The sequence below is a fragment of the Acomys russatus genome, chromosome 5 (assembly GCF_903995435.1).
Source record: "Acomys russatus chromosome 5, mAcoRus1.1, whole genome shotgun sequence".
NCBI classification, from domain to species: domain Eukaryota; kingdom Metazoa; phylum Chordata; class Mammalia; order Rodentia; family Muridae; genus Acomys; species Acomys russatus.
Genome location: NC_067141.1, coordinates 74,052,838 through 74,070,779, shown reverse-complemented (window position 1 = coordinate 74,070,779; position 17,942 = coordinate 74,052,838). Strand labels below are relative to the sequence as shown.

The 17,942-nt window shown below is 43.2% G+C and overlaps 1 protein-coding gene across 2 annotated transcripts in view; it reads right to left on the bottom strand.

The window, feature by feature from the left end:
- Positions 1-1,782: 1,782 nt before the first annotated feature.
- Acsl5 (acyl-CoA synthetase long chain family member 5) overlaps positions 1,783-17,942 on the bottom strand; it is a 43,185-nt gene continuing 27,025 nt past the window's right edge. For both annotated transcript variants that reach the window (XM_051146791.1, XM_051146790.1), the window contains exons 6-21: positions 16,446-16,545; positions 15,338-15,516; positions 14,674-14,706; positions 14,541-14,592; positions 13,714-13,787; positions 12,861-12,938; positions 11,775-11,909; positions 9,350-9,484; positions 8,455-8,550; positions 6,106-6,178; positions 5,819-5,907; positions 5,434-5,550; positions 3,512-3,655; positions 3,025-3,126; positions 2,476-2,547; positions 1,783-1,952 (exon numbers count right to left, since the gene is read on the bottom strand). In XM_051146791.1, the coding sequence (XP_051002748.1) occupies positions 1,812-1,952; positions 2,476-2,547; positions 3,025-3,126; positions 3,512-3,655; positions 5,434-5,550; positions 5,819-5,907; positions 6,106-6,178; positions 8,455-8,550; positions 9,350-9,484; positions 11,775-11,909; positions 12,861-12,938; positions 13,714-13,787; positions 14,541-14,592; positions 14,674-14,706; positions 15,338-15,516; positions 16,446-16,545 (1,620 nt within the window). In that variant the 3' untranslated portion in view covers positions 1,783-1,811. The remainder of the gene's footprint in view (positions 1,953-2,475; positions 2,548-3,024; positions 3,127-3,511; positions 3,656-5,433; positions 5,551-5,818; positions 5,908-6,105; positions 6,179-8,454; positions 8,551-9,349; positions 9,485-11,774; positions 11,910-12,860; positions 12,939-13,713; positions 13,788-14,540; positions 14,593-14,673; positions 14,707-15,337; positions 15,517-16,445; positions 16,546-17,942) is intronic.

The following is a 17,942-nucleotide window of genomic DNA, read 5'->3' as shown; positions in this document are numbered from 1 at the left end:
AAAACCTGAAGCTTGTAGAAGGATCTAAGCTTAAAGGTGCACTTGTCAGAATAGGTAAGTAGGGCTACAGGAGAATCTGCTTCGCTGGACTTGAGTAAACTGATTGAGCGTTCCTTAATTCTTGCATTCAAGGAACTTAAGGCTTCTGGAGCCTCCAGGCCTGCATTAGATAAGAGTGGGCACTTGGGGACTTTAATCTCAGCACTCTATAGGCAGAGGCTAGAGGGTCTTTGAGGGTCTACATAGAAAGTCCTAGACCAGTCAGGGCTATAGGGAGACTATACAAAAGGAAATGAAAGCAAGATTAACACACAGCAACAAAGGTGGTAGAAGGAAATGTAGACATACTTACAGTGTGGGCCTGGAAGCTGTGTCTAGGGTAAGAGGAGCTGGTCCTATCACTTTACCCCAGTAGTTCCCCAAGTTTGTTGCATGCTAGAATCTTCCAAGGACCTTGTAACAATCCTGGGTAGTGTTTGTTTAATTTTGAGACAGGTTCCCATTGTGTGACCAAATTAGCCTCAGACCTACAGGACTACTGCCTTGGCCTCCTGAATGTTGTGGATGTGGGTATGTGTCACCACACCTGGCCTCAAGGCTATGTAACTCAGGGACCCCAGAGAAGTGCCCAGTCATCGTATTCAAATCAAATAATTCAGTGCACAGCCAAAGTTTAAAAGCCTGATTTTTCATATGATTCTTTTTTTAACACTGGTTCTCATCACAATCCACAAGACAGTAGGCACAACGTAAATATCTGTAATAGTTTATTTCAAAGATTTGACATTTACAAGTAGAGGCACCACACACTATCTGGCAGTAAGATACTGCAGGGACTGGAGTCCAGGGAGAAATATCCAGAACCTCTCTCACAGAAGCCAGGTCTGCAGTGCAGGCATCTTGCTCCCCCACAGAGCTTTGTTTCAGTGCTTGCTTCATTGACTGAAAAGGTTCACTGGACATAAGTTTCCGCTTCTTCCCCACAGCTTCAGCTCAGCAAACTGAAGAGAACAAACAGTGTCAAAGACCGCAGACAACGCTTTAGAACAGCATTCTCTCTTGCTGCTAATATTCGTAACTCAGAAGTCTCATTAGAGAACTTAAGCAATGCTTTGTTACCCTTGAGCTTGTTCCTTCATTGCATAAACTTTGATGAACACACAAGTACATAAAAGTTTGTCTCATAAATATGATTAGCATGAGTGATAGGCTAAAACTCAAATTAGTGTTTTCGTGGAGTAACTGAAAAATATGAATAATAACCTTAAAATCTCTTGATCTGTTAAAGCAGTGGTTCTCAACGTGTAGGTCTTGACCCCTTTGGGGTCCTACATCAGATATCCTACATATCAAAAGTTTTCTACTTTACAACTGATAACAGTAAAATTACAGTTATGAAGTAGCAGTGAAATAGTTTTATGGGAATGAGGAACTGTATTAAAGGGTCGCGATGTTGGGAAGGTTGAGGTAGTATCATTGTATAGGAGGCCCCTAGAACTGGTGATCAATAATCAAGGTGGCACTGTCCTGACAATCAAGAGGAAGTGACACAGAACACAAACTGAGACCCTGAAGAACAGCATATTGATAAAGTAGCCCTAAGGTCTGAAATGTCAGCAAAGTCTAAGCTGGGAGCACTGGTCTTTTCTTCTGGGACAGATCTCAAATTGTCTGTATCCTACTGTCTGGTAGCTCAGTAGATAGTAGGTGTGAGGAAAAGATGCAAGGAGGGATGGTTTTACTTCATACTCTGATGAGGCAGCAGAGTGGGTAGGCAGGTTCTCGGAGCCGCTCAGGAGAAAGTGCCTTACCTACTCCTGGACACTCTCATAGAGGTTCTTGATTTGGGTCTGGAAGAATCTGGCAAGCTCCACTCGTTTTGCTTTCAGTGTCGGTGTCAAAAGCCCATTCTCAATGGAGAATGGCTCTGGATGGACAAAGATGTTTTTGACCTGGAAGGTGAGCACATGTTGGCTGTTTGCACTTCATCTGCAGAGTGGTAAACTGCAAAACTTACTTCACCTCGTGAAAGAAGCTGATACAGTGGGACAGTAAAGACATCCATGTCCATTCTGAGATAAGGTCTTCTGTAGTGCAGGCTGATGTTAAACTTCCTGTATAGCTAAGATTGATCTCGAACTTCTGATCCTACTTCCCCCACTCCAGCCCAGCGCTGAGATTATAGGTATGTCCCACCACATCAGGTTAATATGGCCCTGGGGACTGATTGAACCCATGCATGCTAGGCAAGCACTCTACCAACTGAATTGTACTTGTCATTTGTATAAATGGAATAGGAAGATGGCATAATAAGACAGCAGAGGGGGACAATACATAACTATAAACTGTCTGCCATTGTTGAGTACATATAAAATAAGTTGTCTGCAAGTTAAAGGCTTGACACCAGTATAAGTAGAGCTTTAAATTAAACTCTAGTGGTATCTGAAGGAACAGGATGACATCAGCAGTTCATACCTGCTCAAAGGATTTCAGGCCACCTTCTTTCCCAATTTTCTGCAAGTCTTCTAAAATGGCTTCCTTGACACGCTAAAACACAAAGCATCACTTAAAGCCTGTATGTCTGAAAAGGGGCTTAAATGGAAGGCTAAGCAAAAATCAGCTCAAAAATGCCTAAAAGATTAGGATAAGATTGAGATACAAAAGTATGTTGAAGTGTATCATTTACTTTGCGTTAACCAAAGAAAACAAGAAAAAGGAAAGGTAAACCCAGAGGGTAACAGGTTCTGTCTAGAAGGCATCTTTCATTCTCTTCCGTTTTCTCTCACTGCTTAAGGGGAAAAAACAACAAAACAAAAACCCCAGCATTTTGTGTTTTACATTCCACATTCTATCTTTCTGCTTAATAAGACTATTAAGTCTGTTTAGGGTGCAGTTACAGATCACAGGTGCAGGAAGAGTGTTCCTGCACATAGAGAACCTACAGCTGTCACAGCGGGGGGTCCGTGAAGACACATGCAGTGCTTTCAGCCATGCTTGATGGAGAATGTTCTTGGCCATGCTTACTTGGTTTTGGCACAGTTCTTCAAAGGATCCTTTCACCCCAATCTTGGCTGCAAATGAAGGAAGTGAATCCGGGTCCGGAACCACCACTCCTATCAGGAACGACTATGGGAAGGAAACCAGTTGTTTTAGCAGATCAGATCTTCAGACTAATCTGGTCCTGTCTCCTCAACACAGTGTCCCACTCAGCACTTCACTGCAAACATGGTCTATCCTAACCTGATTCCTCAAAAGCAGCCATCATCATTAAGCCTAAAGAATCTCTAGCTGATCCATGCTGAGACTCGCCATACCCAACCCCCTGAGGGAGATAAAAAATCCACTTAAAATAGTTGTTTAATAACTCAACATTATTTCCTGGATGTTTATGATTCAGAATGTAGTTCTGTAGATAGTTTTTTAAGCTGGGGCATCTTATCTGGACCCACCTATACAAAAGTCTTATGGCTATGAGATCCAACATAGGCCATCCCTGAAACTGGTGTGTTACCCGTAAGCTCTCCCCGTGGACAAAAACTTGCAATACTGGTCTGCTCCTGGTGTAAACACTTTCTATCTTCTCTGGAGCAATGTATTCTCCTTGTGCCAACTTGAAAATATTCTTCTTCCGGTCAATGATTTTCAGAGTTCCATTCTGTATGAGACAGATAAAAGCATCATCGGTGTTTTGAACTCATGGAGATGGTATCAGTCAGAAGCCCATAGGTACGGTCCTTATTTAAACTGACCTCTGGCCATTTCTGAGTCTGTTGTTTCTGTTTCTTAGCTTTGGAGAAAGAGGAAATAGCTTCCATGAAGCCTGTCTACAGAAACCAACCAGCATGTCTCAGGGAACATCCCAGGGGTCTGCTGGACTATATAAATGGCTGCCTCATTCGGTGAAGACATTCTGAGCTCTCAGTTTCTAATAACTTATCCCCAGCTGCCCCATCTCAAGGTCTCTGAGGTGTGGAGGGGTTATCTTTTCCTGAAACTGCTGAATGACTTAGTGCCCTGCCATGTTTACTTCCTGTTAAATCCAGGGAGGAGACTCAAGCAACCGAATGCTATTTCAAGTCAGCCAGTAATTGAGCTTGTTAGGACAGAAGCAGGACTGGCCGAGCACTGAGCCCCATCATCACAGGTCATTTGCTGCTTCATTTCCCTGAGGAGCTTATTATCTTCTTAGGGATTTGAATTGTAGAATTGGGACAAGGGGCAAACACAGTCCACAACACCACACCATAAGCAGGGGTCTATACTGAACTAACCCTAGAACCGTCAATGAGCCAGACTCAATTCAGACTGCAAGTGGTCAGTAGCAAGCTGCCTTTTCTCACCTTTGGAGGGGAAGCCATATCTATTGCCTGTATCCTAGGCCTTAGAACAGGGGACACTGATTGATAAAGTTGATAAAAGTACATCATGAAGACAGTGTGTTCTTGGGAGTCTGTGGTCAAGCACTCTCAAGCTCTTAAATCTTGAATAATGAGCAATAAAGAGGTTGAAGAGGTGGTTACAGCCCCACTCCCCTACCACATAATAGGCAAAGAAAACCTTTGAGGAAGAAGACCCTCGGAATATTCCCCTGTAAGGCTTTCAAGTCTTCATCACAATCCATGCTACTGTTTCTTCTCAGAGAAAAAAACTGATGAGATTTTCAGCAACTACTGCCAGTTGCTCATCAGCAAGACAAGCTATAGAACAGTCTCTGTGTCTTCCGTAGAGAGGGACTGTGAAGTGACTGAGAGGCAGACATTGGCCTATGCAAACACATGGCTTGGAGAGCTCCTTTCTTTGTTTTGATATGTCTCCATGCATTAATTAATTCTTCAATTTGTTAAAGAAACCAAGGAATCTTTCTAATTCACAATAGGAAAAAGTTGTAGGCACATGAAACTGTCAAACAACAAACTCTACCTTTAGAAACATAGAAAAGGGAAAAAATGAAAAGAATATTGCACCTACCCACCTCTTTCCTAGAGTAGTCACCTAATTTTTCCCTGATCATGAGCTAGTCTTTTTTATTATAAGGAAACCATGCTAACTCTGAGGTCCAGGATGACCTAGCCTTAAAGCATCCCATTTTAGTTTTATATCTAGACACAGCATCGGGTACCACTACCTATGTTCCATATTGTAGTTGACAAGAAATATGGAAAGAAGAAAGCCTTTCAATTGGTTTACGTTCTAGTGTCTGTAACACTGCGGTCAAAAGCATGCAAGTGTTCCAGCCTAGACTAGAACACAAATCTCCCAACTCCAGAGCTAGGGTCTTTCAACTGGTACTCTTCTCTCTTTATACTTAGAGGAAACAACACAAAAGGAGGCGGCAGACCCATTTCCCTGTCGCTGCCTCGGCTGCTTAAATTCATATCCCTGTCCCTCCTCCCCAGTCGCATAGCAGAGATTCCTGTAAGTTAAGAAACCCACTGGAAGCCAGCGGCCAATGTCCCCGGTGTGGAGCCAGCCATCCTTGTCCAGCGCCTCCTGTGTCTTCTCAGGGTCCTTTAGGTAGCCTTTGAATACATTGTTGCCTTTAATGCAGATCTATGTACCAGGCAGGCAGGGGGGAGGGGGAGACAATAAAAGAGCTGTTATTTGTACGTTATAAAACACCTGTCCTGACCAAATTCACTTGATGGTTTTGTGGAGACTATCTTAGTCCCCACTGGAGGACGGTGCAACTCCCTGATCTTGTATTCCTTCCTAGTAGTTGAGAAGGAGTAGCCAAACCCCAGGCAGATCATAGCTTTATGCCCCTTTTGGACTTAGCCTCCCACTATGATCATCTGAGTGCTGGGCATGACCTACCCACCTCGCCTTCATTGTTTACTGAAAAGTAGTTCATGTCAGTCACATCTTCCAGCTTTACAAAATTGCAAGCCACTGGAGTCCCAACATGGCCTAGAACATACCAGATATCCTGGGCTGAGCAACATAAAGCAAGCATGTCTCTAAAATGTTTATGAGATTGACTCTAGGAATGAAAACAGGACTTGAGTTTGCCATTTACCATATTCGTCCAGAACACCAAAATTATCTAAATACCTAAACCAGGGTTCAATTAGAAGCCTTCCCCCAACCAGCAGATGGAAAACTTACCTGATGTCCAGTCCCCAGGTGATGTAATTGTACATCCAGCTGTGCATTCTGTTTGGCCATAAGCTTCAAACACCTGGGAAACCAAAGAACAACTTTGAGACTTTATAAGGTAAAGTATGACTGGCTGTACCTTAAGGCCAATACAGAAAAACAAACTATAGAAAGAAGCTGAAAAATCTCTACTTGAGACCTCGAAAGCATGCTCAACTGCTAGTTCTTCACAGCTGGGCATTCATTACATAGCAAAAGCATTCTGACACACAGCAAAAAGCATTCTGGAACACCAAAGTACAAGAACCTATATGAAAAATACAGCTTTTATCAAGTAGGTGGGAAATGCAAATTATTCACTAAATGGCCATTGGACTTATCTTCAGCTTTGAGAGTCATCTGGTCTCTGTCGCCACAACTTAACTCTGCCAGGGTGGCATAAAAGCAGCCACAGACCGTGTGTAAACGAGTGGGTTAAGCTGAGTTCCGGTAACGGTTCAGCTATAAAGCAGGCAGCACAGGTAGTACTGTAGTTGCTGACCCTCAAAGAGAGAAGATGATCTTGACCAAAGAAAGGCTGGCAGCAGGAAGCAAGTTGATAGGCTACTGCAGTCAGAGGTGTGGCCTGCAAGTGGCAGGCTTGGTAGAAGTAGAGATACTTGAGAGAAGAGGTTTCTGGGGAGGAGTTGGAAGCAGAACTTTCTGTTAGTCTTTGGGGTTGATGGACTAAGAGTGGCCAAGAAGATAGCAGCTTAAAAACCTCAAAGGCTGGCCACTGACTGGTACGTGTGTGAGAAGCAGTCTCTGTGAGGCTGGGCCTGTATTTGTCTTTTATTCTGTTTCTGGTACATGGTTAGCCAAATCAGCAACTAAGTACCCTTTTGGGATGGGGAAGAAAATATCTACAGCCAGGTAAGTACATAAATGAAAAAAAAAATTAAATCCATAAAACTACCAGAAAATGTGGGCAATGACAGTCTAAACCTCAGGGATTGGAAAGATTTATAGGAACTGGAGAGATGGCTTAGAAGTTAAAAGCACCGTCTACTCTTCCAGAAGATCTGGGTTCAGTTCCCAGCAGCTCAAAACTATCTGTAGCTCCACTCCCAGGTGACCCAACAGCTGGCCTCTGAGGACAACAGGCACGCATGTGGCAAAAACAGCCATATACCCAAAATAAAGGTTTTTATTTAAACAAAAAAGCAACAGCAAAAATGATTAAAAGAAAAAAAAAATGTTTGTTTCAGCATTTAAAAAAATCACAACAGAAAACTTGTACCAATTGGCCTGCATATTGAATCAGTTACAAGGCAAAAGAATTGGATCAGGAAAAAATGTCCAGCATAGTGGAGATTAATCCTAAGTATATGAAGAACTCTTACCAATATGCAAGGGAGCTAAATCACGCTTTGCCTAATTTCTGTAAGGAAGTCATAGAGTAATCCAGTGAAGCTTGGCATTTGTGGTGTTTGAATAGTAACGACGACGCTCATAGATGCTTGTGTTTGAAGGCTTGGCTCATTGGGAGTGACACTATTAGGAGGTGCAGCCTTGTTGGAGGGAGTGCGTCGCTGTGGGGTCTCCTATGCTCAAACTACACCCAGTCTGCTGCCTGAGGATCAGGAAGTAGAACTCTCAGCTCCTTCTCCAGCACCATGTCTGCCTGCGTGCTGCCACGCTTCCCACCATGATGGTAATGGACTAAACCTCTGAACTGTAAGCTGGCCCCAATTAAATGTTTTCCTTTAGATGAGTTCTTGGTCATGGTGTCTCTTCACAGAAATGAGACCCTAAGACAGTATTAACAAAAGAAACAACATGAAAAGTATTTTGTTTAGAGGCAACTAATTGGCTGAAAAACTTACCGTTGGCAAGTGTGTAGGGTAACGGTACTTTTAAGTATTACCTGAATGTATCTTAAAGCCCTGCATGAAAGTTGGGTGATATACATTGATATGTTACAGGCAAGGCTGGCAAGATGGGTAAAGGCCCTTTTTCTTAAACCTGGGGACTTAAGTTCCATTGCTGCTGAAAGAAGAGAACTAAAACTCTTACGTTGTCCTGACTGCCACAATGTGCTGTGGCTTGTGGGCAGAACTGTTCATCACTTGTGCACTTTGATGCACTGTTGTGAAAGCATTACATGATGCTAACCAACCTTTACCTGGGAAGGAGTGCAGGAGCACAGGGGATGTTGTGGAACGCTGGTTGCATTTGTGTAAAGATGTCTATACTTGATGCATGACGGGTCAGATGCATTGTCTAGCATTTGGGGTGACCTTCTCTTTAGTGCTTTCCATTTGCAATTTCATTTTTATTTAAATGGTGTGCTCCCTTGATGTAAGTGTGAAATCTTACCCAACATCCCATGGCGGCCCGGAAGAATGTCAGGACTGGAGTGGAGATGGGGGCGGCTCCGGTGATCATGATGCGAACCTTCCCACCCAGGCCGCCCTGTCAGCAGAAACAAGAAGAGCTGTTGAGCCACTGTTCTTCATTTTCCTCTACTGTGAGATGGGTGAAATCACACACCTCGCTGTCTGGCTTAGCTGACTTCTAAGCATTTACACTGCAGCCTGACACTCACTTAAAAGCCTTCTATTAGAGTCATCGCCATCCGGGCCTGGGAGAACGTGTGGGTTTGCTGTTGCTGTGCTTTAAATTCTTCAATTTATATCATAAACTCAACAGAAGGTATAAGACAATAATACAGAGTGCAACACATACATCAATTCTCTTCCATGCTTTCTGGTTTCTACTTAGTGAAAAAATTGCACATCTCACAGGTGACAGATGGGAGGGCTTGGGAGGTGCCTCAGTGGGTAAGGCATCTGCTATGCAAGTGTGAAGACCAGAGTCCAGACACTGAAAACCCAGATGAAGCCAAATGCAGTGGCACACACCTGTGGTCCCCACTCTCTTCTGGGAAGAGATGGGAGGTGAAGACAAGAGAATCCCTAGAAGCTATCGGGCCAACTAGTAGCCTCATGTGAGCATGAACAAGAGAGGCCTGTCTCAGAGAAGGTGGAAGGTGAGGCCCAATGTCTGAAGTTGTCCTCTGAACATACACCACGGCACATGCTTTGCCCACCACCACCTCCGCCCAAACACACATAGGAAACGAGGTACCAAGAAAAAGGTGTGGGTGGGCGTAGAAGATCTATGAAAATCTCTAGGGTGCCACTGACCCCTGAGAGGAGAGGAGGGTTGTAAGTGGCAGCCAGCCCTGGTGTCCAAGAGCTACTTGACTTACTTGGATCTTTGAAAAGACGAGCTTGTCCCACAAACTGTCCCGCCGAATGATGCCATTTTTCACTTCATTGAATTTACTGATGACAGCCAGGTTCAACAAGAACTTCTTCAAGGGCGTCTTGGCTTCGTTTTGTACCTGGAGGGGGACAAGCCCTCTTGCTTGGAAACTAAAGCTACTTACTAAGGCCATTTGGTGGTAACCAAGAAGCTAGCTCCTTGCTTTATGAGGGAATATCTCACACTCATGAACTAGGTTGCCTACTAATGGCAAGCCCACAGAGCTATGGGCACACCCTAAGACAAGTGAAGTTACTATATAATGCAGAGCCCCACACCTCACAGACTCTGGGTCTCCGGGGAAACAACGTTGATAACTGAGATAAGCAAATCAAAAAAAGATGGCCGCCACTGGTTTAAAGTTAGACAGGAAATGACTCCATGCACATGGTCACCTGTGGCTGTTGATTTAGTGGCCCAGAGAAACGCTTAGGAATTTGATTTTTAAAAATTAGTCCCACCTCTTCCTCTCTTCTGCCTTAATGACATTTTCACATCCTCTACACCTGTAAAATTACCACCTTTATGACAAATGCACCTTAACCACATCACACAAAATCCAACAACAATCCCTAATGACATCATCTCTCCCTTTTGGGTTTACACGCTTGTTAATAGTTTTCCCAGTTCATGTTATTTTCCTGACTATTATGACCCTGGCATAACTCCACAACTATCAACCGCGCTCCTGCGAGAAGAGCGTCCACATGTACAGCCCACAGGAACTAACCCCTGTACTCCCACCTTCAGAAGTTATATATTGCACTCAGGGACAGTAGAGCTCTTTCCAGTTCAAAATGAACAGGGTGCCTCTCCTGACCTGTGCTTCCATTTACAGGCCTGGAGACAGCCAGAGTCATCCATCCTTGCTCCCCAGTCCAGGCTGTGACCCAGGCTGTGACCCAGGCTGTGAGTGGCTACTCATGCTTGTGACATCATTTATCTATGTCTCTCCATCTGGTTCTGAGGTACACTAATGCTGCCTACATCATTGGCAGGCCTGGTACCCCTCTTAATTACAAACTGCTTGCCTTTAACAGTCCCATGACTAGCTTTCCTAACAAGTGACTGACAAAAAGCTATGGCTGGAAATTCACCTAACAGAATCTCCATTTTATGAAATAAGTTCCAGATTCCGAGTATTTATTAGGTATTAATATCTTTAAATACTTCCTCTCAAAAATAAAAAAGTTCAACAACATAAAAAACAAAACAACCCAATCTAATGATTCCACAGTCCGATGAGGAACTGGAACAATTGTTAACATGGCTTTCAGTGTCCACACATCATGTGTTCTAGAATACTGTCCATTCTCATGATAGTGCAGCTTGGCCTCTGGTAAGCCTGAATGCCAATATCAGAATCTGAGAGATAGGGGCCAAAGCATATAAATAACGGTGTCCCTTCCCCCGGCTCCAGATCTATGGAATGTGCGTGTGTGTGTGTGTGTGTGTGTGTGTGTGTGTGTGAGAGAGAGAGAGAGAGAGAGAGAGAGAGAGAGAGAGAGAGAGAGAGAGAGAGAGAGAGAGAGAGAGAGCGCTTAGGGCATCTTATATCAGAAAGAAGGAACCCATCATAGACTACTGGGGTTATGTCAAAAGGACACACAAGAATTTGATGGACACGCTTAAAACATCAAAATGAATGACTAAAGTGGGTGGGAAATACAAATGTAAAGATGAGTTTGTAATAATAAAAAAAAATCCTCCTGGCCACTTTTGAGGATCACTGAGGGGCATAAATTCATTATACTTATGAGTGATGGATTAAAGAGAGAATAAAACATTTGTTAGGTCTTCATGGTAGAACGTCAGTTAAGGAATAGAAAAGAAACACGAGAGTTGGAATTAGGAAAATCATCATTTTGCAGCTTGGGTGAGCAGTGCTCGATGACAGCTAGCACTGCTGAGTGGACGTTTATTCTCACTCCTTTTCCTTCCTAGCTACAACTTTGAGGAAGCTCTTGAACAACCAAGGCTCTGCTTCCTCCTCCTCAGAGCTCGGTGAACAACCACGGTTTCCTATGTTTCTTAGCAGGGTTAAATGAGCAAACACATATCAAACATTTACCTCTATGTGGCACCTCAGCGAAAAGTTATGTGACCAGCTCATGCAAATCAGAGGAAGAACTTTGCAGGGCATTGCTTAAAAATTGAGATGTTCCCCCAAGTCTGAGTGCAGTTTTTCCTCGGATTGGCAATGTTATTCGGAGAAAAGGGGATGTTTCTTATGGCTTCTCACAGTTGCAGTTGTAACATGGCTTATATAGATACCTGCTGAGGCTCAGCTAGAGAAGGAATTGGTTCTTTTCATGATACAGTCCCTCAGAGCTGTCTCAATATAATCCCAACAGAAACAAGGCTCCTACCTTATCATAGACCCGGTTAAGGAGTCGAGGCACTGTGGGAAATACTGTGGGTTTCAAAGCCTTCATGTCATCAGGTAGCAACCGGATATCTCCTTGGAAGAACCCAACTTTGCCTCCACAGGAAAATATGACAGTCTGAAACAAGATGGAGGACAAGACAGGGATCACTAGGTGGGTCCTGTCTCCGATGGAACTGAGAAAGTAAGCCGAAACTCACAGGCACTTCCCTCTGCATAACCCCTGCTTCCTACCAACAGATACCCAGGGCAGGTCTCTGAGAGCCTACCCCAATAAAAGATGGAAACGTATCACTGTTGAGATGGCAAGACAGATAACAGACTGTGAGGCTGTGGGTCCTACCCTGAGGCTCTACGACAGTTCTGTGTGCCAGCCTAAGATACCATCCTTCATAAGGAACTTTTTGTAGCACTAAGAAAAACCATGGCCAGTTAAAACCGAAAAACATGTCTTCAATTAAGACTGTCCCAATTTGAGAGATGCTAAAATATATGTAAAGTTTTATTCAAATAAATACAGCAACAAATGATCCTATACCGGGTGAAGAGATACTGGGGGCAGAGGGAGGGGAAAGGCCTCCCTACCACAGCACTTGAGATTTTGAAAGGTCAGGCTTTCTTTTGTTCTCAAATCAGCTTCAGAATGACTGGGAATTTTGGAGACCACTTCCAGAAGGGACATACATGGTGCCTGGCAATTCCTCCTCACACAAATGCTCCCTGCGGATAGCTGGCCCTGATCTGGATCAAATGTCCCTTTTCCTTTAACCCCAGATCACCTAAAAATTCTAACTAAGAAGTAAAAAAGATGACACAACATCTGGTGAGTCAGCTCAGGCTTGAGAGAAGGCAGACAGTTAGGTACGCTGTTAAGTCAGGAGCGAGTATTAGCTTCCTTTGGCATGCAGACTAACTAGATGGACTGGAGTAAGTCAGAACTCAAAGGATCCGATGGCCTGTCTGTGCTTAAGTCTGTAGAGAAAGGACTAGGAATGTCTTGCATCTCTGGCTTTTGGATAAATGTGGAACCCACCCCCCTTCCTCCCTGCTAGGTACACAGGGCACTCACCTGAACAACCCTCTCAAACATATGGGCCAACGGAAGGTAGGATATGGTCACATCATCAGGGGTGGGATGGAAGATAGGCTGTAGATGAGGGAACAAAGAAACAACAATGGATTGGTGCAAAGATGTACAACCGCAATTCTCATTCTTTTGTGAATAAGCCTGTCTAACTGAAACCGTCCCGTCTAACTGAGAGAGTAGCAGGGTAGAGGGGGAAAAATGACATTTTGACATTATATTTAAGATTCTTGAAATCTGTAGCACATAAACACCTCCTTACACTCAAGGTATCCCAAAACCTGATACATTTTTTTTTTTTCTTTAGCCATTAAGTACTTTTGACTGTATAGAATCTAGGGACTTGCAGGGATTCTAAAAGACAGGCCTGACATGCAGCCCTAAGGACTGTTCTCCGTATTGAGGGACTGTTGTGGCTTGCACGCAGAAGGCCCCTCTGTAGGCTTGTGTCTTAAACACCTGGTACTCTGTACTGTCTTCTAAGATTATAGACCTTTTAGGGGGTAGAGCCTCATTGGAGGAAGGCAGCTACTTGGGGCGTGTCTTGAGGTGTTATGTTCTAGCCCCACTTCCTTTCTGCTGGTCCTTGATCCACCAAGGTATGAAGAATCCCAGTTCCAGGAGCCTCACAAGGGAAGCTGCCTGGCATCAAGATGGACTGTAAAGCCACAAACTTTAAGCCAAAACAAGCCCTTCCCCCATTAAGTGACTTATGTCAGGTAACTTGTCCCAGTGATGAGGAGACATAGTCAACTTTTAACTGCGGAGATTCCATAATTAAAAATCTTATAGCTAATTCACATTGCAGCAAGGGCCTCTTTCTTGACTGACCACTGACCTCCAGCAATCTGAGGAAAGCAGACATGTTTGAAACAACATTTTGATGGGTTAGCATAGCTCCTTTGGGGTCACCTGTAGGAAAGCAGAGGTGAAGAGAAAGATCCTTAGTGGCCTTGAAAGATGGTAAGTTCCGTTTGGTTCTGTTCTAGAGACAAAAGTTTGTCCTCTTGACTGTAGCTTTCTGTAGACATATATGCCTTTGCTTAGGAATGATTCATGCCCCCAGAAATCCTACCACTTCCTGTATTCTTGGCCTTTTACTTACACCTTCAGCACAAGCAGTCTCAGATGACACCAGTCAAAAAGAAACTTACAAGTGCTGTTCACATACTTAAGACATACCAAAGATCTCCCAACAATATTGCTATAAACTTTATAAACCAAGCATATTGGAGTGGTCCACAATAAATACAAGTAAACCTTCTACTAATGTTGTCGAGCAAGGACACAACCAACTGTGGAGAAGCATCACTGAGTTTCCCTGCTAAACGAAGCCATCCCAGTGGTATGTATGTCCCTTAAACCATCCCAATGGTATGTGCTATGATCCTAGTGGTATGCCTAATTTAAACAGTGGAAGGGTAGAGGGAAAAGTTGACACTTTGAAATCCCCTTTAAGACTCCTAAAATCCACAGCGTGTAAATCCCACCATGTGTATTCAAAGGAATCTATTGCGTTATGCTCCTGTTTCTCTATCTGGGAATTCATTCATAAGTGCCTTGGTTGTAAGCACTTTAGGACAAGGCTAGTGGCCAAGTATGCTCTGGGTCTTAGCCTTGTCCCTGGCTCCCTGGGAGCTCTGTCAAGGTCTCATGGACACTGACCTGTAGTTCCACTGGTGAAACAGATGACACTTAGGTCCTCTGGGTTCGGAGGCTGGAGGAGAAGCACAAGGGTGTCAGCCCATTGTGAACCGAGAATGGACTACTACAAAACCCATTCAGGAAGGACACTTACCACTGGCTTCTTGAAGTTCTCTTTGCCTAGATTCTAAATGCACAGGAGATTAAGAAAAAAGTTGTTGAGGTTGGGCAAACAAATTCAGCTCTCCCTTTCTTTGTTCCCAACCTCCCAGTTTCTAACCTGGATTGAGCCTGCAGGCCAATGTTGATGTACAATGGAAGCACCAGAAAAGAAGACAGTTTCTCAAGAATAGTTAATCTAAAGAAGGGTGCACCTCAAATCTCACCATTCTCTTAAGGTCCAGACATCTAAGACCATGACACACCCTAATCCATTTAACTCTTGCCAACATATCTGTGAGATTAGAGCCATTTTGATCCTCCATTTAGAGCGAGGGAGAGATGTGCCTTGTAACAGATACAGAACTAGGATGGGAGTCCAGGTAACTCGCATCAGGGGCCACAGTCATAAGCACCTTTGATTCCTCTCTACGCTTACATTTGATACTCAGAAGGGTATATAGCTAGCCAAGGAAATGTGTCCACCTCTGTCATGAGTTTTGCTGGTGTCTTGAAGAAGTTTTTCTTCAGGCTTCTGAGTCTTGCTTATGTCTTGTATGCTGTTCTTGGACAACAAGAGCCCTGTGCTTTTGTGTAGCTGGTCTGCATGCTGCTGCTGCTAACTCACCTATCTAACTGTAAGCTATTTTGACTCATACCTCAGCATCCTCCAGGGATAGCACCTCAACTCCACACGTCTCTCCTCTCTTCTTCAGGTCATCATCAAAGGGGTCCATGAGGATGACTGTCTTCAGGCCTGGGGTAAGGCCCTTTTCTACATTTTCTATTAGCATAGTTGCTTTTTGGGGTGTATCACAGATGACCACGGGGATATCAGCTAAAAGCAGAAACCAAGCCAGAAGTTACCACCCTTTTCTGTTAGATGCATGGCTACTTTGCAAAAACAGGGACTAAATGTCAAGCCCAGCAGATCCCTAATGATATTATATCTGTAAATAAGATTTGCAGAATTCAAGCTGACTCTACTAATTATAAAAAGGGAAAAGAAAAAGTGAATTTAACTAAAATACAAGCCCTTTGGGTTTTTTTTGTTTTTTGTTTTTTTTTTTTTTTTAGTGTTGCTGACACATTTTAATTTCTGGAACTATGTAAATCCTTTTGTTTAAGAAAGCTCATTTAAATACTGTCTACTGGGGTGTTTTCCTGCTGTTATGTTTTGCAGAGCAGGGAACAGATGGGGAAGGCGAGTGCAAATGGAGTCTTTAGAAGGCAGACGTTTTATGATTCTAAATGTCATCATTTTCTCTGATTCTTGTCCTCACAAATAGAATATTTCAGTAGTATCTATCATTCAAATGGATCTACTGTGCCTACCAATGCCGAGACAAGAAATACTCCATGAGCCATGTGAGAGGGATGTGCTTACCAGCTGACCTTGGTCTTCTTTTACTAACAATGGCAGTTTTCTTCTATGCATTCACAAGCATATTGGTGCAAATTGCTTAGTTATACTGACTTAGCTTTCAAAGAAATAGGAAATAAACCCTGTACTTGTACTGGGGCTTAGGTCATGCAGACTTTTATCCCATGTGTTCAAAGTAATCTTGCCTTTTAACATGTTACTATCCTATGCCATCTTAATTTTGCTCAACCTCATATCTAAGCATACCTTTTGTCTCATAAGACTTTTTGTGGCTTCCATGTAAATGATATCCTAAGTACTATAATATCAGAAAGTAAGAAAAGAGAAAGAAAACAGCCAAATTAAAGAAAGAATAAAATTATAATGTAATATCAAAGTGTTACCTTTGTTGATAACATATATGATGGCGTCTGCTCCCAATGTATCATATAGGGGGACAGCTACCATGGAGTATGTGTAACAGGCTAACTCAGAGATGACCCACTGCAGAGAAAAATTTCAAGTTAAAGACTAGAAGTTGACTTCGAAGCACATTGATTCAGGCATTCAACTAACAAATACTTATTTGGTATACTTATTTAAAAAAAAAAAAAACAACTTTAGGAATGACCATAGGTACTGCCACTGATCCTGCTATAAGGAACATTTAAATAAGTGAGTTAAGATATGCACAAAACCAAGGTAGACCAGCACACAAAGGAAGAGTGTGGTCATTTCCCCCCTAAGAGACATGGAAAGTGCCATGGAGACTATGGGAGGCAGAGACCACTTTCCAGAGCTGGGGGTGGGATGAGGAGGTCAAGATTTTCTTGTCCAGGGAGGCTGGACAGAACTTCAAACAACTGTTAGTACTGGGCTATGAACATGGAGATAAAAACTTGGAAATGAATGAAGAAGAAAATCATGTCACTGTGTCCACACATCTACAAGCATGAAAATGTCACAAATACTCTTATCTTCTAGCTATTAGTCTTAACTGGCAGATTAGTCTTATAGGCTGACATGGATCCCCATCCTCTTCCCCCAAATTCATGTTGAAACCTTAACCCTCAATGTGGCTGTAAGGTTAAATATGGACATAAGAATATGGTCATAATCCAGAGATGAAAATGATACCCAGGGATAGAGGTGCACAGAGAAAAGACAGTGTGAGAAGAGAGAAGAGGGGAAGAGTTTCTCCCGCCTGCATCAGGAGAAACTCAACCATGGGCACCTTAATCTCATGTTTTGCCTTGGAGGTCATGGAAGACTGATACACCAAGTTTGATGTTAAGTTTCTAGACTAAAGTAAGGTCACTTGTTCTTACTGAAGCTCCAAAATTTGGGTACACAGTACTTTTCAGGACTAATTTAGAAATCTGACTAAAGCAAAGGCTCTAGTAAACGCATGAGCCCACAAAGTCTCTTTCCTAGGATATTGGGCTTGGTGACTGTATTGAAACTTAGGAATAAGATTACTTCCAACCATCTTAGTGTGCAGCATCTGCTCCCAGCTGACTGTGGGAAGATGCTGATGGCCAGTCTCAATAGCCATGGATGCCTTGGTTTACCATGTCAAGTACAAAGTAGAGATTCTAGTTCTAACCTGATTCATCCTGTTCTTCAACACCTTCAAGATTTTATGTAGCCATCCCTCACAATGCCCTTATTTCCCTCGTATGAAAATCAGTGACTTAAAAGGATCCACACTGAAGTAGGAAATGCAAGTCCAACCATGCAGACTAGAGACTCACAGACACTCCGAGGGGATTTAAGGAGGTTTGGGAGCCCAGCTCTTTTGGACTAGGAGAATAAGCATTGTGGAATCTTTAAATAGCGTTAGTAAATCATCAGCATGAGCCAGAATGCTATACTGGAGGACATCAGTTCATTTAGTTAGC